The sequence below is a fragment of the Zingiber officinale genome, chromosome 9A, assembly GCF_018446385.1.
Source record: "Zingiber officinale cultivar Zhangliang chromosome 9A, Zo_v1.1, whole genome shotgun sequence".
NCBI lineage: Eukaryota > Viridiplantae > Streptophyta > Magnoliopsida > Zingiberales > Zingiberaceae > Zingiber > Zingiber officinale.
The window spans coordinates 31,590,298-31,608,103 of NC_056002.1; the positions used below are offsets into that span (position 1 = coordinate 31,590,298).

At 38.6% G+C, this 17,806-nt stretch overlaps 1 protein-coding gene across 1 annotated transcript; it reads left to right on the plus strand.

Annotated features, from left to right (window-relative positions):
• Positions 1-2,276: 2,276 nt before the first annotated feature.
• LOC122019962 (uncharacterized protein slr1919-like) lies at positions 2,277-17,156 on the plus strand. The gene is made up of 16 exons (XM_042577626.1): positions 2,277-2,632; positions 8,837-9,012; positions 9,110-9,275; positions 9,405-9,457; positions 9,564-9,707; positions 10,097-10,201; positions 11,440-11,565; positions 11,668-11,865; positions 12,459-12,565; positions 12,777-12,939; positions 13,590-13,655; positions 14,615-14,708; positions 14,858-14,970; positions 15,215-15,285; positions 16,173-16,329; positions 16,472-17,156. Exons 1-16 carry the CDS (start codon positions 2,332-2,334, stop codon positions 16,907-16,909), a joined length of 2,478 nt encoding a protein of 825 aa, XP_042433560.1. The 5' UTR covers positions 2,277-2,331; the 3' UTR covers positions 16,910-17,156.
• The last annotated feature ends 650 nt before the right edge of the window (positions 17,157-17,806 follow it).

Sequence of the window (17,806 nt, forward strand, 5' to 3'; positions counted from 1 at the left end):
ATATTTCTACGCTGCCTCTTAGGTAAAGTTTTGAGCCACAATGGACTATCAATTGGAGTATCCCTGTAATCATAGCGACTTCTGTCACGTCCTCTCCTACTTCTTGTTGTAACATCTACAGGTTCAATTTGAGGATCGTCTACAGGCTCGCTATATTGAGATTCCATGCCTTTATTTTCAACTATTTTAAGTAATTCTTCCATCCTCTCCTTCAATTGCATGTTCTCCATTGTTAGCTCTTTAATTCTGTTTGCTCGAATAATGCAATTACAACACTCCTTATTAATCTGCCTTCCTCCTTCAGTGACTTCAATTTGTGATGCCTCCATTGCATGTGGACTGGCATCAACGCCAGCAAGGTTCTCAACCAATGATTTTTCATCTTGGTTAGGGATTAGGTCAATCACAACCTGTAAGAATATTAAATCATATGTTAAAACAAGACTTTTTAACCAAACTATAGTTAAAGTATTCAAAATTTACCTCTTTAGATGAGACTTGGTCAACCAATTCCTTCACCTTACTAATATGTGAAGGAATATTCCTCCACTTATTTATTCTTGCTCCGTTTATTTTGTATGGGTTTTGAATTGGAACATGCTCCAAAAACCATGCCTGATTCACCATCACAAGGGTTAACTATTTAAAAATGTCCGCAAAATATTAATAAATTTCACATAAATTATACACTTACTGCCAAAAGACCAGCAAATCCCTTTAGGTAAGGGAGGTTGGTGTTAGACTTTTTTGTCTCAGTTGATGAAAATATGTCCCCAATCTTAGGTAATTGTGGAGCCATAAATTCATGGATTGCTTCAACCCAGTTGAATCTATCAAGATTCTCAAAATCATCTACTATATCTATAAGACATAACGAGACCTTTTGTACTAGAAGAAAATAAGACACAAACAAATATATACAAAATATAGAATTTGCAAAATAATAAAACATCGTCTTCCCCTTCAACGCGATTGCCATAAAATTTAAGCAACTCCTCAATTCTTGATCTAGTAGCTTCTTTTTTGTTTGAGAAGTAAGTTAGAAAGAGGTCACTGGATGCTTTAGCTGAATTCATCAGAATTGAAGCTCCTCGGTCTGCAATACCAAGCAGCAATGAAACGTCTCCTCTTGTGAAGCCAACCGGAACACTTGACCAAGTTAAATTATTATTAGACTTCTACCAACACATACAAAAGTATTAGGAACACCGTGGACATGATACGATATCATATGAAGCACACATTAGGCCTGATACGACATCATATCAGGCCCAACGTTGGGCCTGATACGATGCCATATCAGGCCTAGGTTTAGCAAAAGATTAAATTTTATACCTACTTTGTGATTAAAATACGAAATTATAAATTGTACCTGCGAATCTAAAGGTTTGACTACTTGAATCCCAATTTTGAAATATATTTACCAAAATCCCACGGATGTGCTGCATATCTTCTATGTCCAAAAAAATACGAAAGGGTGACTGTTTGATCAACAATATGTGTTGGTCATGTAAAATAACAGACCCTTCATGCATTCCTTTCTTCGTGGATGGTTGAAAAAAACTTTTAAAGTGACCGAGGACATTGTTCCAATGCAGTTTATGTCCAACATCAACTGAACCCTATACTTTATAAAAATAAATAAATTTAAATCATACTAGTTCTACTTTTCAAGATCACAGAGTTTGAAAAATGTTAACCTTTACAGCTAATCGATGTGGAGAGGATGATGATACACCCGATCGACGTCTTTGCGCCATTATGATACTAGATGATTGACGTAAACCCTAGAAACCTTCACTGGTGGCTCGCGAATAGTCCTGGTTTTTAATTGAACTGAAATGCTTGATGCCGCTTGAGAAACACTCGAGGTCACTAAATTAGGGTTTCACAAGAGGGAGATGCACTCGCATATCACGAAGGAGGGAGGTACACTAATGATTGAATTTATTTTTTAAAAAACAAAGTTATTCAAAAATGTGGTTCAGATGCCTGGGAAATGACGATTGAACAGAGGAGATTGATAGGAGGATTATATTCGGTATTACACATCATTTATCTGTGCCTTTTGATAAATACCAAACGATGATGTATCTTTTGATAAATATAATATACCATGTACAACTTATGGTAAATTGTCGTGATTTATAACATAGGAAACAGATATTTTCTTTTTCTTTTTTAATAAAAATAAGACATTGTTTTTGATTTTTTATCCTTAAAAATTACTTTATGAATCATATGTGTGAATGTATATTTGCAAAAAAGGCCGTGATTTTTAGGAGAAGGGAGAAGGTACATGGCTGAAGCAGCACCACAATTAAGTGGCCGATGACTTCCCGAACGCCACAAGCAACCACCGGCTCCATCGCCATGGCGACGGCTGTCGGACCGCCTGTGCGCGCCTCGATCGCCGCCCTCCGATCTAGCTCACCTTCCAGAGAGAGTCGACGGGGCGGGACGGGGAGCGTGCTCCGGGTGCTCCGGAGCGACCGGGACTTCCTCCGCGAGCGTCTCCGGCCCCTGACCAACACGCTGGGAGAAATCCTCTGGCTGCGGAACTTGGAAGACCCCCGCGCAAAGGACGCACCCATCACCGACTCCGCCTGGCCTAGAATTTCGCATCCGCCGGGTCTGTGCTTCACTGCTTTGGTCTCTGTGTTCGAACTAGTAGCTGAACCTTGTGGCTTATTCATACTTTTGGGAATCTGTTTCTTCATTTTATCTGGAGATTTGAAATGATTGATCAGATCAAGAAGTATTGCTCTGTGTGTTTCTATTAGATTTAGTAGGGCGCTCTGTCTTGTGTTCGTTCGTGAACAAGTAAGGTTTCAGTCAATTTACTTACCGACTCGAGCCACTGTTAAGCGGGTTTGGATCATTGTGGACATAGTGGGACTTAAGTTGTATCATTTGCGAGAACAATGTAGAATTTCAATTTCCATTGACTAAATAAGGAATTTTAGTTTGCGAATAGAAGGTGTGCCTGCGTTTGATACTTGTAGAAGATTATTTGATCTGAATAGCGAACACAATGCTAAATCAAGAACATGAAGTTGAGAACAGGGCTTCTAAACTAAATCATTGGGCCCAGCTACTGTGTAGGTTCAACAAATTCTTACCGCATAAATGTCAAAGAAGATGACTGACAAATGAAATATGCAGAAGAAGGTTTGTGAAGCCCTTTGTGCCGCCTTGTCTCATAATGACACCTGATGAAGTTGAGACCATACTTCCTCGGTCAAAGATGAAGCAGTGAAGAAGGATGAGGATAATGTATCACCCTCCCAATTGACACAATCTGTTGGGACCTTGACGTCCGCTAGATTGGGGTGAATAACGTCTCACCCAAATCGTCGCTTCCTACGCTTGTTAGTGCACAGCGGAAACAAAAATACTAACAAACAAAAGGAAAGCTAACCCTAGAAAACAATAATCAAGAAGCAAACCCAATGACACGTTGTGTAACATGGTTCGGAGATGAAGCTCCTACTCCACGGTTGTCCGTAAGATGGACGAACCTGATCCGTCGGTGGATGACTCCTCGGAAAACCTCCGGCTAGCTCGTGTAGCTCCTTGTGGGTGGAGAAACCTCACCACAACCTTGTATAAACACGCTAGATCACTTGGGCACTAGGAGACTCTAATTAGGGTTAACCACCACTAATTTCGTCAACTTTAACCAAGCTTCTAATGCTTGGTTATATAGGCCACGGGTTGGAAAATCCCGCCTACCAGTCGACTGCCCTTCGTGGAAATTCGACCGTTGCAGTCCAACGGCTCGATACCAGCCCTCTGTTTGCTTCCAGTCGACTGCACCAGTCGACTGATGAAACCACCAGTCGACTGCTACAATGCTGTTACAGTAACACTACAGTACTGCTACAGTAAACCCTAATTCTAGAATTTTACCCCGAGTACATTCACTCGGCACTCGTTCTCGCCCGACCAACCTAGACCTAGCCTTCTAGTCTCCTCCATCGGCCTTGCGTCCCTCGGATGCCTCCCTATCCCTCACGTCTTGCCTTCTGGAGCTTCCATCGGCCTTGTCATTCTTGTCGGGTCTTCATTTGCCAAGAGGTCGCACCTCCGGGACTTCGTCCATTGCTAAGTCACACTTGGACTTACGTTGCCAAGACTACATGTTTGGACTTACACCGCTAAGACTCATCCTGGACTTTCCTCCTTTGCTAAGATCACACTTGGACTTTTCTTGTTGTACCTGTATCCTGCACACTCACAATGCATATCAAATACAACAATAAACCTAACTTAAACCTTTACCTAAATATCAAAATCTAGGGTACCCAGATTGCTCCAACAATCTCCCCCTTTTTGATGCTTGGCAACCCGTTTAAATTAGGGAAACAATATAGCAATACATATGAAAGTAAATATGCAAATCAACTCATGCATAAATAATGGAACCTAAATCCCTAGGCTCCCCCTTTACCTAAGCTCCCCCTTGAGCTAGGATTTCTTGCAAAGGTAAACTTCTCACCCTTTGCAAATAAATGAGCAATCGCTCCCTCTTCACCTAAGCTCCCCCTTGAGTTAGGATTTCTTGCAAAGGTATGTAGGTTTCCCACTTAAACCTAAACTTCTCCCCCTTTGCTATACATCAAAAAAGCTCCAACAATATCCTAATTATCGAACTCTTTGACCTCTAATGACCATAAACATCATGTATTAATCCCCCATAAGATTACATACATGTTCTCCACTCTTTTGGTATTTTTTAATGCAAAAAAAATATTTTCAGACCATATCAGTCGACTGCTATAAGTCCCAGTTGACTGCCATCGTCAAAATGAGCTTACAGAGACATTCTGTGCTCATGAACAATGTTACCAGTCGACTGGTATAAACCGCAGTCGACTGCCATCGTCAAAATGAGCTTACAGAGATCTTCTGTGCTCAAAATTACTGTTACTAGTCGACTGGTAACTGTACCAGTCGACTGGTAACTGTACGTCTGTACCAGTCGACTGGTACTCTATGTTGGCAAAAATCAGCCTTTTTGACCCACATTCAGAAATGCGCCAAAAATTCCACAAACTTCCAAAAAATCCCAAATTTTGTGGAGAGGTCTATTTTATCCATGTCTACTTGGGAAAAATATATATAAAAATATATTTATCACAGATCCCAAGATTGACACAAAATTCAAAACTAACTAAATGGTTCAATTGAACCTTGACCTAAAGTCCTAGTTTTGGCTTCCTCTTTATGTATCTGCCCATACTAAACCATAATGCATCCCTAGCATTGGTTTATATGACATCTATACATCATAAACTAATTTTCATGTAATATGACCCCAATGTCATATTTTCATGCATGAAACTTAACCTAATTGTGCCAACCAACTACAATAGAGACTCAAATCCATCTCTAATCCCTTTGGCACATCTTGGTTCACTTGAGATCATTTACCATATGTCCCAAAGACTCTTTGAGCTCCCCCTTGAGCTCTTAATCTTAGCCACCTCCCTAGGTGACTCATTTACTATGGCTAGGCCACTTCGGTGCACCTCGGGTGACACTTGGCCTACAAAACTCACCTTCTTAACCTTAGACACCTTGTCTTCGGTTAGTTTCTTATTGTCCTTCACCTTGGACACCTCATCCTTGCTATAATTATATGCCACCCTAGCATATTCCTTCTTATTGGCCTTGGATGACTTTCCTTTATCCTTGGTCACTCCTCCCTTACCAATGTCATGTGTCACCTTAGCACTTGACCTCCTTTTGGTCTTGGAAGGGTCCAATTTGACATTTTTGGATCTTTGATCACCCAAATACATGTCAAGTCCTTTAGGTCCAATAATGAACCTCTCTAGGACTTTCTCCATATCCTCAAGCTTTGCCTTCAAGGATTGATTTTCCAATTCTAGGGTTCTAACCCTAAAATCAACATGTCCACTTTGGACATCCCTAGACCTACCTACCTTCCTAGGCATATGTCTCCCTTTCTTGGGATTAATGTTTAGGTTTTCACCTACTTTCCTTCCCTTTAGCAAAGTAGTTTGGGTCTTATTAGGTCTACTCTTACTAGATTTAGCATGAATAGGTCTCCTAGGGTTATCTCCTACATTAACCCTATTTCTATCATTATATCTAAATCCATGATTATGTTTGGGTAAATAATAAAAATTATTTCTAAAATGCATGGAAGAATTTAAATTTGAACATGAATTCAAATTAGGGTTTACCTCCCTTACCCTTGAAGCTCTCTTTTTCTCCCACTTCTTCAAGTGCGCCAATTTCTTGAGCTCTCCTCTCCTTGGGCACTTTGTGTGATAGTGTCCCCACTCACCACACGTGAAACACCTAATGTGCTTCTTCTCCTTCCTACAACTCATATTAGTTAAATCAACCTTGTTGAGTTTTGGCTTTACCTCCCTTACCTTTTGGAGCATTGGACATCTACTCTTGTAGTGTCCCATCTTACCACACTCAAAGCATTTGATGTGGTCCTTTGTGCTCTTCTTGGTAGTTGAGGTGGAGGGTTGAGCTTTCAAGATCTCCTCTTCCTTGAATTGCTCTTCTTCCTCTTCACTTGAAGATGTGGACGGTTCCACTTCTTCCTCGCTTGAAGATGTGGATGATACCTCCTCATCTTTCTTCTCCTCCTCGGATGTTGAACACGTGTCAACATTCGATTGGTCCTTCTCCTCTTGGACCAATGAGCCCCTCTCCTTGGGCTCCTCCTCTTCTTGGATTTGTGTAGGACTCTCATGAAGCGCAATTACCTTTTTCCAAAAGTCACTTGCGTTCTCGTATTCACCTACATTCAATATCGCATTAGGAGGTAATAAATTAATCAAAATTCTAGTTACCTCCTTGTCCATCTCCGATTGCTCCCTTTGCTCCTTGGTCCAATATCAACGTCGGAGACGCTTTCCCTTCTTGTCCGTTAGAGCTTTAAACGGTTCCTCCAATGCAATCCATTGGTTCCAATTCATTTAGAACCACATCTCCATGCGCTTCCTCCAATAGTCGAAGTCCTCGCACTCGTATGGAGGTGGGATTCAGATGTCCCATCCGAGAGGTCCCTCCGACTCCATCTTCTTCCTCTAGCCGCTCTCTTGGCGATTAGTCCAACAAGAGCTAACCTCGCTCTGATACCACTTGTTGGGACCTTGACGTCCGCTAGGGGGGGGGGTGAATAGCGTCTCACCCAAATTGTCGCTTCCTACGCTTGTTAGTGCACAGCGGAAACAAAAATACTAACAAACAAAAGGAAAGCTGACCCTAGAAAACAATAATCAAGAAGCAAACCCAACACGTTGTGTAACGTGGTTCGGAGATGAAGCTCCTATTCCATGGCTGTCCGTAAGTTGGACGATCCCGATCTGTCGGGGGATGACTCCCCAGAAAACCTCCGGTTAGCTCGTGTAGCTCCTTATGAGTGGAGAAACCTCGCCACAACCTTGTACAAACACGCTAGATCACTTGGGCACTAGGAGACTCTAATTAGGGTTAACCACCACTAATTTCGTCAACTTTAACCAAGCTTCCAATGTTTGGTTATATAGGCCACGGGTTGGAAAACCCCGCCTACCAGTCGACTGTCTTTCGTGGAAATTCGACCGTTGCAGCCCAACGGCTCGATACCAGCCCTCTATTTGCTCTCAGTCGATTGATGAAACCACCAGTCGACTGATGAAACCACCAGTCGACTGCTACAGTACTGCTACAGTGTTGCTATAGTAACGCTACAGTACGCTACAGTACTGGTACAGTAAACCCTAATTCTAGGATTTTACCCCGAGTACATTCACTCAGCACTCGTTCTCGCCCGACCAACCTAGACCTAGCCTTCTAGCCTCCTCCATCGGCCTTGCGTCCTTCGGATGCCTCCCCATCCTTCACGTCTTGCCTTCTGGAGCTTCCATCGGCCTTGTCATTGTTGGCGGGTCTTCATTTGCCAAGAGGTCGCACCTCCGGGACTTCGTCCATTGCCAAGTCACACTTGGACTTATGTTGCCAAGACTACATGTTTGGACTTACACCGCTAAGACTCATCCTGGACTTTCTTCCTTTGCCAAGATCACACTTGGACTTTTCTTGTTGTACCTGTATCCTGCACACTCACAATGCATATCAAATACAACAATAAACCTAATTTAAACCTTTACCCAAATATCAAAACCTAGGGTACCCAGATTGCTCCAACACAATCTACCCTCTATTGACCAAATACGTTATGTCGGTGGAAAAAGTAAACATGCCGATCAATCATTCAAGTGCCTTCAACTACTTAACTCTCTAATCTTCTAACATCTCAATCATTCTCCTCTGCTTCACACAACCAGTGCCTGGAAGAAAATTTGTATAAAAACAATTGCTATTACTAGAAAATTTAAGTTATTCATCTCAACCAGTATTGTGCACATGATTTATGCATATGTTTTCTGTTATTTTTGAAAAACATGAATGATTTATATCATGTGTTTTGTGTCTTTCAAAAATTGGATGACTAAAGTGTTAGATTGTTTATCAGTTATCATGTTGTCTCATCCACACTATTATCAGATGATACATCCTATGTTACATGGATTTCTGTACAGGAATCCAACACATGAATGAATCTAGGTGTATATCATCTTTATTTTAAAAAGCTTTTTCATTCAGCCAATGAGAGCGTTGGGTGTTCCATATGGGTACTTGGAGATGGATGAACAGTCCAAATATCAAAGGGCACATCTACTCAACAAACTTGAACATACTTTTTCTTTCTTGTTTAAGAAGGATCACCAGATTTTTTATTGTCTGTCATATAGTTAATTGTTTGCTTTATTAGTCTGCTCATGTTCAAATACTTCTACAGGGCTCTCTTCTTTGGATCTACTGATGGCTGATTTGGAAGCCTTGAAGGTGTATGCTAATTATTTCCAGGACACTTTCAAAATTTTTGTCATGCCTCTACCTGAGGTTTATGATCCCGAGAAAGTAGCACTTTATTTTAGTCTTCGTCCTCATATACTAGCTTTCAGAATTGTTGAGGTACTTCCCATGCAACTTTGCTAATGTTTCTAAATTGATCAGACCGTTTGCTCAGTTTAGGATATATTTCTAATTTGGCAGTATGTTATTACTTTAGGTATTCTTGTCATGGGCCTCTTTTGCTATAAAACTTCAAACCTCCAAAGCTTTCAATGTGAATAAGCAAAGTGTAAACCTTAATGATGGTATTGACAACTCACAGTATCTAGCTGGGAAGCTTGTTAAGGAGTCTCTTCTGAATCTTGGTCCAACTTTTATCAAAGGTAAGCGAGATAGTTCTTGGAGGAGCTGTAGCTTATTTTCCATGATCTTGTAGCATCCTCGTAATACTTTTCAGTTTTCACCACTGCTGGTGAGGTTAAATTAACTATTCAATCTACTTGTTTGTGAAGTTGGCCAGTCCCTATCTACAAGACCAGATATAATTGGTTCTGATGTTTCAAAGGTAAAAAAGACTCGGATTACCATGCTTCTTAACGTGAACTTTCTCAGTCGGCTGTGAATAATGACTTGGATTTAGTTTTGATCATTTATCAGTTTTTCCCCATCAGGCATTGTCTGAGTTGCATGAAAATGTGCCTCCTTTTCCACGTACTGTTGCACTGAAAGTTATGGAGGAGGAATTTGAATGTCCTATAGAAAGGATTTTCAGTTACATCTCAGAAGAACCTGTAGCTGCTGCATCATTTGGCCAGGTGGCCCTAGTCTTTAAGTTGCTTTTATCAATACTAATGCAGCACCTATTTCTTTTTTATAGTTAGCTTAAAGTATCTACTGAGTCATGATTCTTCTGCCCAGCTCTTTCCCAAAGTTAATTAACCTGCAAGTATGAGTGATGACAATGCCCAAATAGTTGTATAACTTATCTGAGTGATGATGATTTTAAATCTCGGTTGTTTCCTATTCTCATGATAAGCCTAAATATTCACTAGTTAAGTGGAACTCTGTAGCCTGACCAGTAAAATAACTTATATGCTATCTCGGTGCAATATCTGATTTAGATTTTTTGGCATTCCTATTAACTTGGGCAGGCTAGCAAGTTGACTATTCAGTAAAATCTATTGCTATTTGTCTATGGTTTTAGGTCTATCGTGGATGTACAATTGATGGTACTGTTGTTGCGATAAAGGTCCAACGCCCAAACTTGCTTCCTTCAGTTGCACGAGATATCTACATTTTGCGCCTTGGGGTTTGTATTATATGTTTTGATTTTCTAAATTATTTGAATATCTTATAATCAGTTTTTCTTGTGTTTATGGGAGCATCATTTGTGTTCTTTTAGATTCACTATGTGCTGAAACCTTTTGTGTCTGAAACCTTCCTTAGTTTAAAGTCGAAACAAATTGTTGAGTAACTTGAGTTCTTGTTACTAATATTTGTTTGATTATTATTTATCTTGTTTATATGACTTCACTTGAGAAATTGCTTCTTTCGCTCGGCAGCCTGCTTTTCTTGGTGAATTTTTGTGCACCAAAATGTTCAGTTGGCTACAGATTCCAACGAAAGTTCAATTATTTGGTTAATTTCCTAATTTCCTTCATTAGAATATAGCATTAAACAGAAAATATGGAATGGAAACCTAGTAGAGATTGTTTCAGCTGACAATATGAACCATTTTCTTCATCACATGATAAATTATTATGCTGGCGGAATCAATTAGTGTTCTGATGTGTGTTGAAATTTTTTTTGAGTATGCACAATTTTTATTATAATTTTTTAGGGGCATTGAAAGCTAAATTCCATGTAGTCCATTTTTCAGTAACCCTGACAATTTATTTTGAATCGAGAAGCCTAAGGGCTAAATTCTTTTACTAGGATTTAGCTCAACTTATAAAACATGCCCATGTTTACAAAATTTATTTATCTCACACATTATGAATTTCGTGTCAAATGCAGATCAAAATTAAATCTATATTATCCTTTTGTTTTCAAGGAAGACTAGCATATTCTGTTCCTGGAAATCTCCCGCAGGAGATTTTTATTCCTTTCAAAAGAGAAGATACTGCTCTTTTACATCAAAGAAGAAAGCTCTCTTCCATTGGTTTAGCATTTTTGTTTATACATCCTTTCCTACTTAATGTCCAATCCTGCAACAGGGCATTATTCTGAAAGACCAGAATAATATGGAGAAAGCCTGACACCAAAAGACCCAATTAATATAATATAAAACCACTTCCTTTAGTGCATGAACCTTAGATACTACTCATTACAAAGAAAGATAGGTGCTTCTTTTCAACTTTCTCATGAGTCAATGTGATCAAATGCTAAGTACCATTCATAGTCCCATACAACAAACTAATTCTTAGATGGTTATTCCTTGTTCAATCTCTACTGAATGCTCATATAAGAAATCTGTGAATAAAACAATGCGGTACTCCGTACTCTTATGCTATGTAATTTTCATGCTTTTCTTGCCATGTTTTACAGCTAACACTCTTGAGGAAGATGGCAAAAAGAAGAAGTGATCTTCGCCTCTATGCTGATGAGCTTGGTAGAGGAGTAATTGGTGAACTAGACTACACTAGGGAAGCAGCTAATGTTGCTGCATTTTCGGTACTTCACGCTTGAATTAATTTGCTGAGGAACATTATTATGTTAGTTTTCAATTTAGTTTTCTACACTACTGACTTGATGTATTGTGTCTTTATTTCTCAGGAAGTACATTCTCAATATTCATTTATCAAGGTCCCCAAGGTGTTTATGAATTTAACAAGCAAAAGAGTTCTCACCATGGAATGGATAGTTGGTGAAAATCCCAATGACTTGCTTGCCCAAGCCAAAGAATTTGGAAAGGAGAACAATCGATATCCGGAAAGGAAAAGATTAGAAGCAAAAGTACACCTTGTTGATATGGTATGCACTGTTAAATGATTTGTACTATTATTTGATGAAAAAAACTTTTCTTTATTGACTACTTGACCTTAGGAATATGTAAAACCAACTGCGAGTGCTAGCTCAAATCTTACTCTTTTCACATTCTTCGTTCAGGATCTTTTTGGTTGAACTACTTCAATTTTTGCAATAATGAAGTCTGAAATTTCTGCTTTTTTGCTTTTAATATAATCAAAAGATAGTGTCATAGTTTCTCATATACTTTTTCTATTTCTTACCAAATTTCATACTGGAGAAAAACATGAACACTTAAAATTGCACTCTGCCACCGTGTTCATGAAGCTGGATGCTAGCATTAGGACTTTGATGCTAAACATTGCCCATATCAGACAAAGATTATGGCCTTTTGTTTCTTAATGGATATTGGTCGCTTTTTCAGCACCAATCTAATGGCGTTTCACTCGGAAGAAACTCTCTTTTTCCAATTAACATGTGAATAATTTAGCGTGAATATGCTGAAGTGGTTCTCTTATAAAGAGTGTGTACCTTCTGTCTTTTTATGCCAGAACATTTATGGTTTGACTTGCATTTGTATGTGATGGTTCGAGATGTAGGTGAAGAAAGGCGTGGAATCAACATTAATCCAACTTCTTGAAACAGGCCTATTGCATGCTGATCCGCACCCTGGAAATTTACGTTATACTCAAGAAGGGCATATTGGGTATGGAAAAAATAGTTATTTCACTAAGATAAGTAAATGATTTACTAACAAGTAAGATGTATTATAACAAGCTAGATTTGAGTTTTTATTCATATTGCCAATTATGTTCAGGTTTTTACCTAATGGCATGCTAGTTTATCATTGAAAACCTTTCTTTTTCTTTGATTTATGGTTTCTTTTAATTGTTTTCTTTGCTGAACATTTATTTTAGGTTTCTTGATTTTGGTTTGCTTTGTCGGATGGAGAAAAAACATCAGCTTGCTATGCTTTCTGCCATAGTTCACATAGTTAACGGAGACTGGAATGCACTTGTCTATGATTTGATGGAAATGGATGTTGGAAGGCCAGGAACCAATCTTCGTCGTGTAGCAATGGTTTGTCATCTTGACCATATTCCATTTTTGATAACATTTTGCCAATTATTTTCACAGTTCAAGGTGGCATTTGATGACATTGTGCTTTGTTCTTAATTTTGTCGACACTTACAAAATAAGGAAAACATACACAATTTACTTGTTTGGAAGGGAGAGATATGGAGAGGAGAATATAGATTTTAAGATCCTCTTCCCAGTTTACCTTGGTAAAAATTCAGGAAGGAACTCCCATAACATTTGGTTGAAGGATTTTGGAGCAAAATTGTATCTTCCTAGAACTGATGGATGCGGGTTGTCTCCACCAAAGGGAAGGGGTAAAGTTCTCTTTGTCGCTTACCTTTCAGTGTGATGTAGATAATGGCAAAGTCAATGCCATATGAGGTACCCAATAAGTGTAAGTGCTGATTTCCAGTACCAACTGTGTTAACAATCTACCCTAGTATCATAGAAGTTCAGTATTGGAACAACAAAATACTGCAGCGAGTTTCCTGTACAGCTCCTCGGAAGTGTTGAGACTGGGTATTGGTTGGTATTTGAAACAACAAATGCTAGATGATAACTTCTCTCTTGTTACACCATTCTTCTGATTACTTGTATATTCTGAATGTAAAAGCTTGCCTTATCTTATTTTACCTTGTGAACATTTCAAGGATTTGGAAGAGGCCTTGGGCGAAGTAGTCTTTATCAATGGAATTCCTGACATGAAGTATAGTCGTGTAAGTAGATCGCTCCTTTTAGTTTCCATATTATGTGATTGCTTTAGTGTTTCTGTTCTCAAAACTTGAATATTCCTCGAGTGTCTGTAGTATATGATTTCCTTCATCAATTTTCAGAAGAATATGAAAATGTAAAAAGTAGGAGGTCAAATGATAAAAGCTTTCCAAAATTTAGCCACTGATGTAGGATAAAAATGGTAATTAACCAGATCCGTCAAACTGCTTGCTAAATAGGTCTTACTGGTTTAGCTGACTAATGAATACATTTGTCCATATGTTGTATATTTTTCAGTTCCTACCATGTCATCCAATATAGGCAGCTGATGAGCTGAGTCCATGTTAATTTGAATGTTTGCTGATTTACCGTGTGATTTAGCTCATGCCTGTGGGACAGGTACACTGTCTTACCCCCCTATATAAGCTTTGTTGTTTTACAAAATAATAGGAGTTGCAGTTGAAGTGAGATCGTTACCGTCTAAACTTTTAGATCCATTGCTTCTGGTTATTCTCGTTTTCACTCTGTAGACTCTGTAGTCTGTACTTTGATTCAGATTGCCCCAAGTCATGACTCAAGGAGTAGTCCTTTGAATGCTGTTGAACTTATTCCCTTCTGACGGGCGAAAAGCTATCCTTAATCATTCACATAAAACATTTTATCCATGTTGCTTGAGCAAGTAAAATTTTGGATTGTTGATTCTGAGTATAATCAACAATATGATTGAATTTTTAGGTGAAGTTATGGGCTAAGGCTAAGCTAATCTGGTCATATTTCCAATGATATATTGGTCTAGATATATTCGTAATTGATTGTAGTGACCAATGAGAAAGTAGCAAGGTGTGTTAATATGTAAGCCAGTTCCTTTTTTGTCTTTTGCAATTCCATCTAATTCTTTTACCTTTATTTAATCTATAGGGAAATACCTTAGCCAATAGTCGTCATATGCTATACGTTTTTGCAGGTTTTAGGTAAAATTTTATCTGTAGCAGTCAAGTATAATTTTCATATGCCACCATACTTCACGCTGCTTTTGCGCTCTTTGGCTTCATTTGAAGGTCGATTGTTCTTTTCCACTGTTACCTACATGATTATATTGGTTCATATGGATTTTAGCGACAGTACTTACATGTACGAATGGAATTTACTTGGATGTCATATGATTTGTTCCATTCTTCAAGGTCTTCGATATTTTTCCCTATAGCAGGGTTGGCTGTAGCAGCAGATCCAAATTTTAAGACGTTTCAAGCTGCATACAATTTTGTTTCAACGAGACTACTGTATGATAATTCAGCTGCAACCAGAAAAATATTGCATTCGGTATGCCTCTCCACGAGGTCAATTCTTTTTTGTGCTTTCTGAATTGTTACATCGACACATGGTCAATAATATAGATGCAGGAGGATACTAAAGTTCTAGAGCAAAACTTAACTCAGTTTCTTTATATTTCCCTAGTCATATTTCGGCAGCCAAAGCTGTGACAGACTTTATACATTTAGACTGTTAATTTCTATGTTCCTGTACCAAAATGCTTTTAATGGGTAGGTTTTACACTTCGTTTCAGGTTGTCTTCAACAAAAGGAGGGAATTGAAATGGGACAGGATTTTGCTTTTCCTTAGGCTGAGTAACATGAGGTATTTATACAATGTCTCAAGCACTCAATTGAATTGATGCCATTTAACTCTTTTAAATAAACTTCTAGCAACAATTGGTTATGATATTCCATTTGAGACTCCAGTACAATCCCACATGTGAAAATGTGGGCTAACCGGGGGAGGTTGATGGGGGCTTAAGCATTTTGAATCATTAGTTGATCCTACTAACTTGGTATGTAGCAAGGCTACTTTTATTACTTATTCCTACTGAGAAGTTTCAGTTGGAAAAGGTAGCATGTGAAGTAGCTTGAGAGGACGACGAGCCCCCACGGGCGGGATCAGCCGGTTATGACATGGATTCTTGCAACATAGGTCGAGAGGTCGAGGGTCTGCGGCAGCAAATGCGATAACATCAATATCTGTCCGTGCTAAACACCTGAGACCACCATGTCATAGCCGGGCCCGTATTCACCGTGATTTACTCCCTCTCATACTTGTGGGGCCGGGGTGAGGGGGCCGCTGGGTTGGCGGTTCCAACCTTTTTGCAACATTGAGAGGACGACGAGCCTTTAGGGAATTGTGACACAGTTCCGTTCCACATGAAAAATTATCACAAGCTACCCAGAAATTCTTATATCACTCTGAGGAAAAGTGGTATCGGTTGGATTTCTCCAATCGAAAGGACCTAAATAAGGGATGTAAGCATTCTAGGTCGGTGGTCGGGCGCACAAGTCTATAGTTAGTTATCAAATAAAATAATACCTATATCGTGTCGAATATGTAACATTGTAAATTTATATATCTATTTCTCACTATTTCCTTAACATATTGAGCAAATATAAACGATCGGCCACACTAGACAATTTACCGCATTTTCCACCTTTCTGTTCTAGCTTTCACCTTATGATTTTACTCAATGAATGCAGAAAAAACACATCTGTGGTAGAATTAGAAATGTTGCCTACAAATAGATCATCATTTGGACAAACTGACAAAGGGGAGGTCTTCGATACTGCGAACCTCATCTTGAGGCTGTTAACGTCAAAAGATGGTGCGGTTTTCCGAAGAATTCTGATGACTGCGGTATGTATCATATTGCTTCCACTGTAATTCTGATCTTCAGAGGTTGTATCTTGTGTTCTTAGCAGGAGTTCACCATGTTAAACAAGTTTAGTGTACTAAGGACAATGTATTATTAACACACTATGTTTCCTTGATCGAACAGGATTCAACTTCTTTAGCTCGCACATTCATCTCTAAAGACGCAAAACCCCTCCGCAGAGATCTCAGTTCCGCTCTCGCTGATATTCTCTTCCAGTGGACGTCAGAGGCCTTCAGAAGAAATGGAGTTGAAGAGAGGAACAAACTTAACCGAAACATGATCCTAGAAAGTGAACAAATGGAAAGAAAACCAGCCTCACCATCCAAGTTATCGGTACCTTTGTTGCAAACTGTTCTCCGAGACAAAAGGCTCAAGGTTATATTTTACAAAATTGCAAATGGTGTAAGACAAGACTCGATGCTGACGGTGCGAGTATGTTGGAGTTTAGCGGCTGTCCTTGCTACTGCTGCAGTACTTGCGATGCATCGAGCTCTTGTTTACTGGTCAGAAACTCATGGAAGATCATTTTTACCAAGGCGAATCGCACTTAGCATTCCATGAGGCGCTTCTAGGAGTCCATAGGATATCGACATTTTTCAACAAAGAGAAAAATGTTACTTTGTACAGAATGTAGTTGAAGTAGTTTAACAAATGTTGATCAATTATTCTTTTAAACCACTTATGGAGTTGTTGCACCTCGTAAGGTGTTTTGCATGGGGAGATTCGTGGTTTGTGTTGAGTGTAGGAGTGTAACTGAATTGAGTCTAACAATAAGAGGTTCAAATTTGGCTCGGTTAGTTTTTTCTAAGCTTGATCTTGGCTCAAGTTCGATTCGAACTTTAATTCTTAAGCCTGAGTAAATTAAATAATTCATGAACGGCTCGAGCATGGTTCAAAAATTATAATCTATCATTTTCATATTGTTAAAAAAAGCTCGATTTATACATCGTTAGAAACGTAATCAATCTTGAGTTAACGATGTGTTTTGATTTTAAGTTTTAATTATTAAAATATTATTATTATTATATATAAAGAGTAATGATATGATATCTAACTTTCACATATATCTAGGTGTCGGGATCATTTAGTTAAATATGGGAATCGTGTGTGATACCACTTTTTATATATATATATATATATTTGCGAGTCTATAAACTAAATACTATTAAGATCGAGCTCGATTCTATAATATTTTAAGCTCAAAATTAGGTGAGCTCAACTCATTAACCTAAACGAGAGTTGAATAACTCGTGAACAGCTAGCTGTTTGGATAGACTTATCAAACGATAAAGTTGGATCTTAAAATAGGAAAATTAAGATACCTTTTAATATCTAATATTATTGTTTAAAAGTGCTCATTTAAAATACCATTTAAATTCTTTTGTTATTGAGATATTTTAAAAATAATTTACAAAGTAAAAAAATATTTTATAGCAAAATAATGACTTTTTTTTAATA

Bases quoted from the DNA above. Each gene is read 5' to 3' on its own strand.
- LOC122019962 (XM_042577626.1), top strand. From the start codon at position 2,332: ATGACTTCCCGAACGCCACAAGCAACCACCGGCTCCATCGCCATGGCG. The intron at 14,971-15,214 runs GTATGCCTCTCC...ACTTCGTTTCAG, and splicing joins CCAGAAAAATATTGCATTCG to GTTGTCTTCAACAAAAGGAG. The intron at 15,286-16,172 runs GTATTTATACAA...CAATGAATGCAG, and splicing joins CTTAGGCTGAGTAACATGAG to AAAAAACACATCTGTGGTAG.